The 13,982-nt window shown below is 44.7% G+C and overlaps 1 protein-coding gene across 5 annotated transcripts in view; it reads right to left on the bottom strand.

Moving 5' to 3' along the window:
• BNIPL (BCL2 interacting protein like) overlaps window positions 1-13,982 on the bottom strand; it is a 181,719-nt gene that overhangs the window by 77,040 nt on the left and 90,697 nt on the right. For 4 of the 5 annotated variants that reach the window (XM_078671445.1, XM_078671447.1, XM_078671448.1 and 1 more), the window contains exons 4-5: window positions 11,942-12,211; window positions 6,720-6,902 (exon numbers count right to left, since the gene is read on the bottom strand). In XM_078671445.1, coding sequence (XP_078527571.1) covers window positions 6,720-6,902; window positions 11,942-12,211 — 453 coding nt within the window. The remainder of the gene's footprint in view (window positions 1-6,719; window positions 6,903-11,941; window positions 12,212-13,982) is intronic. The other variant, XM_078671449.1, reaches the window with a different exon arrangement.

Below are 13,982 nucleotides of genomic sequence, written 5' to 3'. Positions count from 1 at the left end.
TGCCGCGACCTTATCCCACAGAGAGTGGGTGTAACGGCCCAAGAAGCATGCGGTGTTGGAAGACCGCAGTCCCAGACTAAGGGACGAGAAGATCTTTTTGCCGTACTGCTCGTACCTCTTGGATTCCCTGTCCGGCGGTGCCGATGGGAACGCGGTCTGGGAATTGGAGGCCTGGATGACCAAGCTCTCAGGGGTAGGGTGGGTGGACAGGAAACATGGGTCGCCCGGGGCGGGGCGGTGGCGTCTGGCCACGTTCCTATCAACGGGCGAACCCGTAGCGGGCTTGGACCAAGTGCCCAGAAGAACGTCGGTCAAGGCCTCATTAAAGGGCAGCACAGGCTCGGCCGAGCTTGCCTGCGGTTTAAGGACCTCAGTGAGGAGGTTAGTCCTCACGGCGCGACGGGGAGCTCAAGGCCCAAGGCCTTGGCAGCCCTCATCAACACCACACTGTAGGTTGCCCCCTCCTCCGTAGCCACGGTAGGAGGGGAGACAAAACCAGTGTCTGGAGAGGTGTTCAGGCCACTGGCCTCCTCAAGGTCTCCTGCCCAGTCCTCATGAGACTGACACTCTCTGGTCAGAGGGTCCTCAGACCCCTCCCAGTCCTCTTCATCACCCATCTCCTGAAACTCAGGGTTCTCAACCAATGGGGCCTGTTCATAGAAGTGAAACTCTCCAAACGACGTCTGGAGCGGCGCCCATCGGGGCCGTCCCGACGCCGGAACAGGAACGAAGGAGGCACCGGGGACGGCGCCGGAGGCGACACCTGATGGTCCGACGCCGGGGAGGTCGTAAGGTCCACCGGCGACGATCCAGACCCCGAAGAAGGTCTAGCGGCCTCCCGTGGCGCCGAAGCAACTGGACCTCGCGGCGCCGTGCCCGAAGGCGCCGGCGCCGCCGGGAGAGCGGGAACCTGCAGCGCCGGGCCCGAAGGCGGCGTCGAAGCACCCGACGGCGTCGGGGCGGAAACCCCCGACCCGCTAGGGGTCCCAGACGGGTCCGCTGGGCCCGAAGGCGCCGCGGAGCCCGTCGGAGGAGAGAGTTTCCTCATGGCCATGAGGACGCGCTCGATCTCCTCCGGCGTCGCGTTTAGCCCAGGGACCGGAGGGTGTGGAGCTGAATGCGGCGCCCGCGACTCCGACAGAGCCGCGTGGGTGGTGTCACCCGAACCCCCGGCCGCATCGCGCGAGCGTCGGGGGGGAGTCCTCAGAGCGATGACGCCTCTTGGACTTCTTGTGCTTCTTACCTGACGACGACTTCGACCCGGAGGAGTGCGGCCTACTCTCGGAGCTGTGATGGCTCCGAGCCCGCGACCTGTCCCTCGACCACCAGTGGGACCGAGACCTCTCGCGGCACGGGACCGACTGCCGGAGTTCGAGTCGCCTGCGGGACCGCTCCCGCCTGGCTTTCGAAGAGAGGGCCCGGCAGTCGGAGCAGGCCTTGTCGTCGTGGTAGACGCCCAAACAAGTTAGGCACAGGTGGTGAGGATCCGTGACCGACATCAGGCGGTAGCAATCCTTGCAGTGCTTAAATCCGGGCATCCCTACGGCACCAATCGGAGTCGAAAGACTTCGGGAAATGATCAAAAATTGATCAAAAAGTTAGTCAAAAAGTGACTAGGGTTACTGCTTTTTCCAGATCTGCGCTTGCTGGCGGGGAAAAAAGAAGAACTGACGTCAGCACGCGGAGGCGGCGTCGAAGTACTCAGACGACGTCATCACAGCGCCCACGACGCCGACGGCGGATGCGGAGCCGCAGACGACGCCTACCGACGCGCAAGGGTACTGCTACGCAAACATTTCCGGATCCAGTCTGACGCCTGGGGATATTCTAAGGTAAGGAATCTAATACCAACGTGTCTCTTTCAGATATGCAAAATGTGATTGCAGGTATGATGCATGAAAATTCTGCACAAGGGCGTACTTTATTTAAACAAAAAGCCATGCAAGGTACCGACATGAGAGTGGTTTCAATGGAAAATGTTTCTTGACATTTCATACTTGAACTAACCTCCAGTGGGCAACTATTTCATTGCGCCAAATTGTGTAACGCAAAATTTCAAGAAATTGGCAGATTTTGCAAGTCCAATTAAAATTTCGCACAGGCCTTTTTGACCTGGTAGTCAAGTTGAATAACTTGGGACTATGGATACCAAAAACTCTGCCTGCCTCCAAATTGAGACTCAAGTTCCACCAAGACAGTTGAGTTATGCTTTTGGTGATCGGTGTCTGCATGCTGAGGCGCCTTAAAGCCCACTTCATAGATATCAGTATTTAATTATCTGTTATAGAGTTCTGCTGAAGGCTGCACAAGTTATTGAATGACTCTGAATCCGAGCTACAGGTCCAAGAGGCAGGTGTGTGCCTGCATTGAGGTGAAGGGAATCTAACAGCTGGTTTAGCCTGAGGCTTAAGTGCTGGAATGCTTTTCAGGGTCTAATGTTCTAAATTAAAAAGGCAGAAAAATCAACATAGGAACGTTGAAGCAGTAGGTCTAACCCAGTCATTATTTCCCCTTAGCCATTGTCTTCAGTGGAGCCCCCATTCCAGTGTTTTAATTAAGCGTTATAGCCTGCTGCTGAAGACTAGACTGTATTTACATCCCCGAACCCGGGTTGTAGTCAAGCTCCTATAAAAAGTGAGAGGGCCTTTAATAGCGGATATAGCCTGAGGTAGAACACCTCCATTTATAGTAGAATATTCTACATACTAAGGTTAGAATGTTCTAAATTGAAAAAAGGAGAAACAGAAAAACATTGAAATGTTACAGTAGAAAGACCACAACAGCCTTTGATGTTCTTAAGGCACTACTACTTCTCCATAGTCTTCAGTAGAGCTTACAACATTCTCGTGTTCTAATTAAAGTTCATAGTAGCTGCAGATGTCATCAACACCCCCCTCCTTGTTCCAAAATAAAAGTAGTACCCAAAAGCTCTGATCATAATTCATATTCAAATGCCTACTAACTTGTTATAGCTGCCCTAAGGTTTATCCTCGATTCCCGTTTATGTCGTTTCTCCAAGTAGATCTATCACTCATGTCAGGGGCTAATATATTCATATAGGAACTTAGCAGAAGCTCTTGTTATAAATAAGTTATGCAGGCTGCCAGTCATGTCTTTAAACTGCTGATCTACCATATGTTTAGCACAAGGATCAGATAAAGAACCGGTCTTAGATTCTTGTCTGTGTTTTTTCAGGTATATCTCTACCCAGTTAAATCCTAATTCATTGCTGAAGCAAATTTCTATTGTTAATTTTGATCCATGTCCTGGAGCCTAAGATCCCTGATAGGATTACAGAATGTCCATGAAAAATATATTTATATAAAGTTAATCCAAACTCAGTCTGCTTTATGTGTGGTTTTACTGAAAATGTGGCATAGATTCAGGCCTTAGACAAGTGGACTTCAAACATTTTATTGTCTTGCCCTCCCACGTAAAAACAAAAAAATCAATCATCAGGGCCCTCAGAATGAATATACTTTTTTCCCATTATTATATTCTATAAAATGGTCAATGTTCAAATATGTCTAAACACATTTAAACATTGCAATTATGTTCAAACATCCTCTTTAAAAATGCAATAAAATACTTGCTCGCCAATTTACAATTCTGGTCTGCCAGGACTTTCTAAAGTATAAAAGTATCCAAAGTGTGAATATTTACACACGGAGTTTGAGGCCCTCCCCCTGACACCTACTCCCAGACAGGATATGAATGACAAATGATTTGAATTAAAAAAAAATTATTTGAATTTTGAATTTAAAAACATTTATATAGCGCCCTTTTACCACGCGGTTTCATGGCGCTTTTCAGATTGCGAGGGGACAACAGGAGCGGGGAGAATTGATTAAACTGCGAAAGCTCGAGAGAAGAGTAAAGTTTTCAGGTTCTTTCGAAACACAGTGTACGAGGGTGTCATGCGGAGTTCTGTAGGCAGGGAGTTCCAAAACATGGGGGCGAGGACCGAAAATTTTGTTCCGCCCGCCCTTTTTTTTTTTTAAATCGGGGAATAGTCAAAAGGGCCGTGTGGGCGGAGTGGAGTTCTCTGCCCGGGATGTAAGGCTTAATGGCAGAACAGATGAACTCCGGAGCGGTGCCCATTTTGGCCTGGAAAGGGAGGCATCCAAGCTTGAACAAGGCTCGCGCCTTCACCGGCAACCAGTGTAGTGCCTGCAGTAAGGGGGATGCACGATGAAATTTGGGCAGGCCATAGATCAGGCGGGCAGCCTGATTCTGCACTAGCTGCAGACGGTGGATGGCATAGGCCGGTGCGCCATTGTAGATGATATTACCATAGACAAGGCGCGAAAGCACCATTGCCATCACTATGACCTTTAGGGCAGGGAGGGAAAAAAAGCGAGAGATCTTCCTGATCGTTCGAAGGGAAAATGATGTTAGTGATGTTAGTGTTAGATGTTAGCTATTACAAAGCGGTTGACTGTTGCTGTCTTTTTACACTAAAAACAAAGCGCGATTATTTGCCTGTTGATTCTTTTGGCCAGTGCATTGCGACCCCTTGAATTAAGGCCACTCCAGGGAGGCCAGACCCCCAATTCAAAGACCTCTACCTTAGACTTAACGGTGAAGCCCACTTTATCGTTATAGTTGCATAAACTAACAGCTTTAATTACAAGGCGCAACCTGTACTCCCCATGCAATGACGTGCATGTTCCTTACATCCTTAAGTCAATTCTCACCTCATGGTAGCTACAGATTTATTTGTGTTGTTGATGTATTGTTAATGCTGTTATAGAGGGACAGCTTAATTGTACCATTTTCTATTAGACTTTGTCTGCAACACTTTCATCGGAAGACTGTGGTCATTAGTCAACTAGGCTTGATGGTTTAGGGGCCAGATTAGGAGTCAGGCGGATCAGTATTCCCGTAGCAGAAGTGGAATACCACACTACCAAACTTCAAGTTGCCAGTCTTCCCGCACACAGAATTACAGGCCCCGATTTCACACCTATAGAGATCACACTAAATAGATCACACTCTTTTCTTCTTCCCTAGGGTAACTCCAAGCCAGACCCATTAGGACTCGCCATCATGAATCGGTTTTAGAAACAACCCAAAAGCGTAGCCCTGCTTTATTATAGGACCTGTTTCTGCTCCCTTATGCGTAGTGCCTAGACACCTACGGGTATTTGTTTACTCTCAAAAAAATTCTATAACATACAACACTGGGTGCTAAAATGCACCCAGTAAAATCACCACGGCACTATCAATGAGGCTGCGGCTGACTTCGCCAGACCATGTTCTAAGTCCCCTCCCACCCTCCAGAGTTCGAGGGAGCAAGCATGGCTCCTTCAGGAGCTATGGGGCTTTTCCTCTCCAAATGCAGCCACCCGCAGTGACTGGCTGTTGCACCCCTGCTTATATTTAATGTCCCTTAGAGCATAGATGAATGTGAGCAAAATAGTCCCACTGAATCCAGGAAAATTGGGTTTTTCCTCCCATGGTTCATGGTTTAAAAGGCTGTTCCTCGTTCTCAGAACAAAACTCATAATGGTGATAAACCTGTTGGGAGATAACTAGTACTTTCATTGAAAATGGCAGATAACACGCCACAATGTTTACAGCCAACTTATGATCAGGCCTGAATGTTTAAATTGTTTTCGTAATGTGATCCCAACAGTAGCAGTCACATTCATCCAAAACCTCAATATCCTGTAAATTGATACTGGAATAGGGCCACGTGGCTCACTAAGAAAACTCAACAAAACTTTTTTTTAAACATACAAGCCGAATCAATATACAAGGCCTGATGACTTATGACCACACCTTCAGAACAGACAGGTCATTGGTAGATTAGATGGGAACTGACAGGTGAGAACCTTGGGGTTATTTTTGATTCCAACCTGGTAACGCGCCGGAGAACTGAGGTATTTATTGAGGACCACTGACAGCGAGGATCAACAAAAACTACATCAGATGGTACTACTAACATAGATGACTTTTCACAAGAACATTGTTAATCTCCCAAGTAGACAGGTTTATCTCTCAGTATATCGAAATACTGAAAAACTTGCAGTGAAGTTGTAGTTAATCAGAACTGAGCCACTACTACAATCCTGCAATCGAAACCATCAGATCATATTACAATGGCACTTCAAGCACTGTGCTAATAAACCATGCTACAGAAGGTAGATGCTACGATTGTGGCAGTGAAACCCTCCAGATTGTCCTGAGAGGGGATTTACCAGACTACCGGCCTCATGGTCTTTTACCAAAAATTGGCATGGTATTCTTTACTTTAGTAAACATCAGTTTAAGAGTTGAAGGTTTTTGTTCATTGTGAAGTTGTGTGCAAAGGACCTTGCCCTCCATCTGATCACAATTGAGCATTACACGTGATTCGGAAGAGTGATAAAAAATCTAAATCTATACCGCACCTCTATTGTTTGGTCTCCTCCTTTATCTGATTTCTAGTTAGGCCACTGAGCACAGTAATATAGCCATGAACATTGAAGAAAACGTGAACAGTTACCATAAATACACGAGTAGCCTTGCTATGCAAATGTAAACATTGATATGCATTATACCTTTCTAGGAAACCTCTATTAAAAAAAAAGGATTTCTTCCACAAGCTCTACTGAGAAAAAAAACTTTGGGCAAATTCAGCAGAAGTTCACTCAGAAATCAATATGTAATTCAGTATAATTGTTCATCACAAATCTTCGCCTTGCAAATATAAATGAAGACATCTTCTTGTTTACCTCCATGGGAGATCACCCTCTTGTATGGCTCAATGGCTGTCATGTCCACCTTGTGCTCTTGTCCACTCATCAGGAATACCCGCCACTTGCGCCCATCCTGGTCCTCCATGTCCGTCACGATGCCCTCGCCGAGCTTATCTGTTGCAGCTCCACCGTCCGCTCCCCGAACCCGTGGCAGGTCATCTGGGAAGCAAGGAGCATTTAAGTGTAAATAATTAAAAACATGTTGTGTTTTTCTTCTTTCTGCTTGTCTGAGGCCCAAGAAAACTGAAACCAAGCGCAACAGAGGTAAGATTGCTCGAATCATCCTTCTGCCTTTTGTGTAAAATCGTCCATTAATAATTAATAACGTAAAAAGGCACTCTTTACAATCAGCACAATAGGATCTTGGCTGAATGAAAGCGGGTAAAGATTGTGAACAGAGATATTACGATGTGCGTTGATACCTACAGCCTGGGAACTCATGGGTGTATACATGAAAATAATTATTTAGACTGAAAAATAACAGGATGGGACCCACCTATGTTTTTATGTTGGCTATGTGGATTAGCACTGATAACTATATAATTTGGTATTAAAACCAGAGATTTTTTAACAATTACAAAAAAGCAAAATGCATTTAAAATGTGTACTATATTTCTATTTTTTCATTACATGCCAGGAAATACATCAAATTAAGGCAAAGGAAGCACAGTTGATTTCCTTTAAATTAATAGCATTGTTTTATGTCAGGTACTGCTGTATATGCAAGGGCTGAACGGTTTCCTAAAATCTACAGAACTCTCTCATACTAGCATAGCCAAAAGATATACTCTAGAATACTCAGCTAATTAAACTAAATGAAAATTAATCATATTTCATTCTCATCAACAGTGCAGTGAATCCACCTTTTTCAGGTATGAACCTATTTTAGCCTTTGTGAAAATAAATTGCAGACAGTACCCAGTAAGCTACATTTGTTAGTTCATACCAATATGCATCCCATTGCACTCTGGATATTGTACCATTTTTTCTTAAAATGTGTGATTTACAGACAGTCCTTGCAGCTAGTTGGGCTTGAAATAAACACATGATGTGCTTTAAGTACCAAAGTTTTGTTAACCATCAGTCACATAATGTAGATATATTGCATGACTTGCAATTGAAATATAAAAAAACTACAGTATAATAAACAATATTCTCCTTCATGAACTCTGTAAAGAGTGAACCCCCATGTCTTCAGGTAAAGATAAATGTCAATATCCAGAACGCAACTGTATACAAGTTTAGGAGAGATAATAAAACCTCCTTGCCGGACGACAACTTGTAATGTGTATGTTCAAGGCGCTTATGGAACCTAACCGATTTGGGAGATAACAGCTGAAAATGGGCATTCCATAGCTGATAAGTATAGGCGCAGGCCTCATCATCATTTTTGTAGGTTGTAAGTTTTATTAGTTGGTACGCAGATGCACTGGACTGAGCAGTTAATCATCACTGCCTCCTACAGTACTTGCTATATATTATATATATATATATATATATATATATATATATATATATATATATATATATATATATATATATATCGGAATCCACAGTCCTGCAGTACACGGATCCAAACGAATACCAGCACAAACAGGTACAGACCACAGCAATGGAGGGATGAAAAAAAGTGCTTTATTCCAAAATGGGCAGCAGCATGATGCGTTTAATCCGGGGAACCCCGACTTGATCACATATATATATATTTTTCCAAACTAGAAATTATTGAGTTTCCATTTTTATTACGTAATGGAACGCCCTTTTCCCTCAACTGCATCATTCAAAAAAGAATTTAAAGTACTACTTGTGAACAAATGTGTGCTCTCGTTCATACAATATGACTCGGTGTCTACACTCATGATTATTATTAGAATGCTGGCTCTTGTCTGATGTCGTGTCAGCTTTGTCATGTGGAGTTATCTTTCCTCAATTTATGAGCTACTACATTCTGTACCTCTCTTGATTATGTTGTTGTTTGATCTTCCAATTTCTTCCACCGATCATTTGTAAAGCACTCCGATACCCTCACGGGTTATGTTCGCACTTTATAAAACTTTATAAATAAATAAATGTATATGCTCCCGCCTTTAACAGTGTATGGAGGAAGGAGTGTAGGGAAGGGGACTGCTTGGAATGCTGGGTTGCAGCCCTGCAACCCTGGCTTTTCTCATCACACAAAATCCTCTGTCATCCCTTAGACCCAGTCTACATGTTATATTTCATTTATGTTGCTTGCAATTTTTTTATGGGTCAGGTGTTATCAATTTGATAAGAATTATTTAGAATAAAGCACACTAAGGGGCTTATTACAGTGGCGGTTGGCAAGCCTCCGACTGCCATCGTCTGTTTCAATTCCGACCGACTGATTATGAATCAGCCGGTCGGAATTGAAATCGACCGGCCATTCTGACTGGCTTCCGATGGGTGCATCTTTGACGAGAGATCTTCAAAATTTCAGGTACAAGACGTGTCTTTTTAAATGTAACTCTGATCTTTTGATGTTTGGTCTAGCAACAGTAACGAAGGGAGACTGGACCAAGCTCACCAATGGGGGCTGTTATCCTTTTAAAATCCTCTTGGCTGGTATGAGAGGCAAGGTTCATTGAAGGGTAATTATTTCCTTCTTTGCAGCATCACGCTGTTTTTCTGCGCAGAATAGCATTGTGAATTGAACAGGGTAGGACAGCAGGTAAACTCAACTCTGTATGTTTTATGTTTTACTACAGCGCGCAAAGCCCATGGTCCTTTGCAGTGGCATTGAAAGTGGTTTGCCCTGAGGAAATTGCCTGATATATACCAAGGCAATGAAACATGTCGGCTGTAAGTAGGGTGTGAATCGATTGGTAGTATTCACATCTTCCTTTTTTATTGTTCATATATGTACCGTATGCAACAAGAAGGAACACCATTAAAGAAATTGTCCCAGTTGCAGAATATATTATATGTTAATTGTTGAATGTTGTATGTTGTGTTACATATAATTTGTGTTCACTGCACCACTCACTGTCTTTTCTTTGGGTTTAGGACACGTTTCCGTTATAGCTTGATGGCACCAATGTTGATAACAGGGCCATCCTGGTGAGTACCAGCCAGGGGCCCCATTGGTGGTGCGCCTGTGAGGTGCCATCTCGCTTTCTCACCTTTTTTCTGTCGTTACACTAGGTGAATGTGGGTTTTGTACTTGTTTAAGTCTGTCTATCAGAGTTGGGCTATTTTTAACAGTGGCAGCAGACTGAGACATCCCCTACTCTAGACTTATTGTAAGAAGAGAGGTATGTTGTAATTTATGTACAACCAGCGATGCCTGCAGATCTTTATATGGTATGGTAACTGCCTTGAACACTAGGACAATAGTAGTTTGTTGACTTATTGAGTGGAGGGCGTCCTAGTTGTTTGTTTCCCTCTTTGCTCCTATCTTTTTTCCTGGCTTCCGATGGAGCCTGTCGGCCAGTCGGAGGCCGGCCCTTAATCCCAAAGGGTGGTTTTTCCATCTTTGGGATTACGATGCACGGTTTCCAGCAGGGTTTCTATGCAGGCCTGTCTGACATAGAAACCATGTTGGAAAGCGTGTTTGAGGGCCCCCAAAAGGGACCCCTTGTGTATGTGGCCTCCGGTTGAGGTCTGACCTTGAGGTGCCCGACACGGGGTGCAGGGATTAACACCACCTTCCATTTCCTTATGGGAGCATGTACTACGGCCTGCTAATGGCCACAACACATGCTCCCATAGGGAAATGTCGGAATGCGACCAAAGAGTTTTCGATCGCATCCAAAATAGGCGGTCGGGCCCGCCGACCGGGGTTGGTTGGTCCCGTTTTCGAAACTGTATCGGGCAGAAGCAATTCCGCCCAACATCTTAATAACCCCTTAAGTGTTTTTATGTTAGAAAATGTGCTAATTTTTTCTTTTATCCCGGAGCCCTTCCTTGGGCACAAGTACTGTGGCAGATTTAAATTTTGAAATAATTGTCTTGATATAAAGATAAAGAGTACGTACACTTTTAAATACATTTTGTACATCCCTAGCTTTCTGTTATATGGTGTGCCCTTTCTTATTTACTGACTGATATAGATGCTGATCCAACCGTCTAAGAAGCCTTACCAAACCTAATAATTTGCATGCTGTACCTCAGCCAGCAATTGGAAAATCCCTGCCCACCCTCGGATACTCGGTCTCTACAGGAATAACCTCAACCAGCACTCAGGCAGTGCTTTATTGACCATCAGAAAACCCTTAGCTGGTACTCAGATGTCCATATGCTGTCAGTCATCTGCATTAGGCTTTCATACCCATTGTGTCAGCGTTCAGACCTAACCTGTTGCTGCACAGAATCTTTCAATCAACTTTAGTGGGCCTCCACTTTCTGACAGACAATCCGAATTATCTATAGTTCATTATTTGCAACCATCTGCTGGTCACAAAAAGGGACTGGAAACGTTTACAGGGCCCTGAGAGACCTTTACCAAGATGCTTCTCGCATTCCCTCGCCCAACCAACCTTGAACTGGCCCTCACAACACTCAATATCTCCTTTGTAGACACAGTCCCACACATTCCACACCAGATACATAGAGATCTCCTCTACTGACAGGGCCTGTCACCCAGCTCTGAAAAGCAGCTCTGCTCGCCAACATGCCCTCTTACTGGGGTTCTAAGAGACCTCGCCCCTCCTCTGAGGTCCTCGGAGACTTTTAGGCGCACACCGCAGCTTCAAAGTTCTTTTCCATCTTTGAAACCATTGTGACTCCAGTATACAGCTCTCAGCTCCACCGCCCACCAATCCGCAATCACCTGCATTAATTGTGCATCCAGACCTTTCATTAATTCGGAACTCCCTGGATTAATAAATTTCACCTTTGCTTCAAGCTCAAAATGGACTTGAAACTCTACCCATTACACAATAAAGTCCCATTTTGCAGGCACATTTATCCTAGTACGTGTATTTAAAACTTCATACACAGACAATGGCACATTTATTTTACTTACATCTTTATAGCAAGGTCTCGTGGTTTAATCGCAAAATCAATATGCTATTTGCAAAGTACCCCCGTGTAAAGTGAAGATCATAGGTATAAACCTAGTAAGAAAGTTCACAATATTCATCTGATTTTTACTGAGTATTATTACCAGGTATCCAATGTTGAAGCCTTATATTGAAACCTGAAATATAACCAGGCATGTCAGTTTTAAATTCTCATACCTTCCCAATCAAACTCTGGCCCGCTCTCTGGAATGTCAAACTGTTCGCTGCCTGATGGCGTTTCCAAGTCATCGATGTTGAAGTCTAGATCATCATCCAGCGTCTGGTCTGCGATGTCTCCAGAGCGTGTGGAACCCCCGATGGAGCGCAGAGACCCCTCGCCGGAGCGCAGAGAACCCTCGCTGTGGTCCAGATTCAAGCTCAGGGCTGGGGCTAGGAGACGCTTCCTCATGTGGCGATTGCCGCACAGTTCCAGGGTGTTCGGAGGAACTGGAATAGGAAGGACGGCAACAACAGTTCTGGTAATTCTGTGTCAGATGGTCATCAACCCCTCGCTTACAGATTTAGGAACTAACAGGCTGTATCCTAAGGTACCAGCAGCAAAGCATGTAAGAGACGGATTCTAAATGTCTACCGCTGATATCACTAGGGTGAATGCGCAGTCTACTTGTTCACCTGGGAGGGAGGAACTAACTGACATGGCCTGGCCGATATGTCTTTTTGTAAAGTAAAGTAAAGTCCACATTTGTAAAGCACACAATCACCCGTAAGGGTCTCTAGGCGCTGGGGGCCGTCGGGAAGATCAAGCAAGCTATTGCCCAGAGTCACATGGTGCTGGGCTAACCTGCCGCCGGAGCCGGGGATCGAACCGTGGTCCCCAGATTCCAGCGTCAGTCTCCCTGGCCGCGGCGCCAGCCATATTAGTCAAACACTTCAGGGTGAGCTGTTCAACCACAACAGATATTAGGAAAGGTTTACCTTTATAAATATATGTTGTTTTCTTAAACGTAGTCTTTCATGAGCAGAGATGTTTAAGTAACTTATTACACTGGCTGTCCTTGCAATTAATGTCAATGAATACGTTATTCAGAATATGCTGACAAGTATTAAATATAAGGCCAGATTTCCAATCCCTTCTGTGGTGCAATCCATTCAACTCACAAAATCACATGTTTTACAATGCAAAAAGGCTTTTCTTAAAGCACAAAAGCTTGTGTACGAAATTCATCACCACTTGTTGATGGGCTTTTGCAATCCTTTTTAAACAGTAGTTGGAAGTGGGCGTTTAAGGGAGAGTGTCCTTCCTGTTTCGAAATCAGGAATGTATCTGTGTTTTGTGACTGTATTTGTAGTTATAAACCATTGATGAGTCACTGCCCTCGAGTTCAGATGGTAACTGATTCGCAAAGGCGATGATGTCCCTCGGGCCACGTTGAGCTTGGGCAGCGCATGTGCTGCTCTGTGAGGTATACTGTATTCGAGCATGGCCTCGACGCTCTGCCCATATTTTTCATTGGCTTGTGTCATTGTCCTTTGTGCATGCTGGCTTCTGATTCGTTAATAGGCTTGTTAGTCCCTCCTTAGCACAGCCTTGTCTTAATTTGTAACCTCCCTAGCACAGCCTGGTCTTAATTTGTAACCTCCCATGAGAACTGGCCCTTTTACATCTGTTGTTACACGGTATGTCTTATTTAGTCTGCAAGCACCATTTCCTTTAAAGATTTTCTCCTACTGCAGGCACGACATGCTTTTCCTGCAACATTCAGTGCGCCATGAACACTTTCACTTTCCAAACAGTCTGGGATAATGGGGGCTGCTTCTTTGAAATGAAATAGGTCTCACATTTACAAGAGTTTGAGCTACTGGCATTGTAAATGACAATGCCTTTTATTTATGTGTTAATTATCAAAACAGATCAATAAAAGGCATAGTCATTTACAATGCCAATATCTTAAACTCTTGCAAATGCGAGACCTATTGCATTGCAAATGCTTGTTGTGATTTAGGTTGGCAGCCTCGGGTGCAGGAGGCAGTGGAATCACTGCCTGCTCCCCCAATGTTCTCCCAATCTAAAAATGCAGTTTTGTTTTTTTAAAGGACCACTGGTCCCTACAAAGCACACTGGCGGCTGTAAAAAATAATAACATCAAGTTTCCCATTTAAGAATGTAAATCCAGTGATGGTGGGTTGTAGGTAGTGATATGCCTCCTTCATTTTCATTAGATCGTCCTGCGACTGCAGATTTCGCATCGCAACACAT

This window comes from Lissotriton helveticus, chromosome 12 (assembly GCF_964261635.1).
Source record: "Lissotriton helveticus chromosome 12, aLisHel1.1, whole genome shotgun sequence".
In the NCBI taxonomy this organism is placed as follows: domain Eukaryota; kingdom Metazoa; phylum Chordata; class Amphibia; order Caudata; family Salamandridae; genus Lissotriton; species Lissotriton helveticus.
This window is presented reverse-complemented; position numbering and strand designations above follow the sequence as displayed.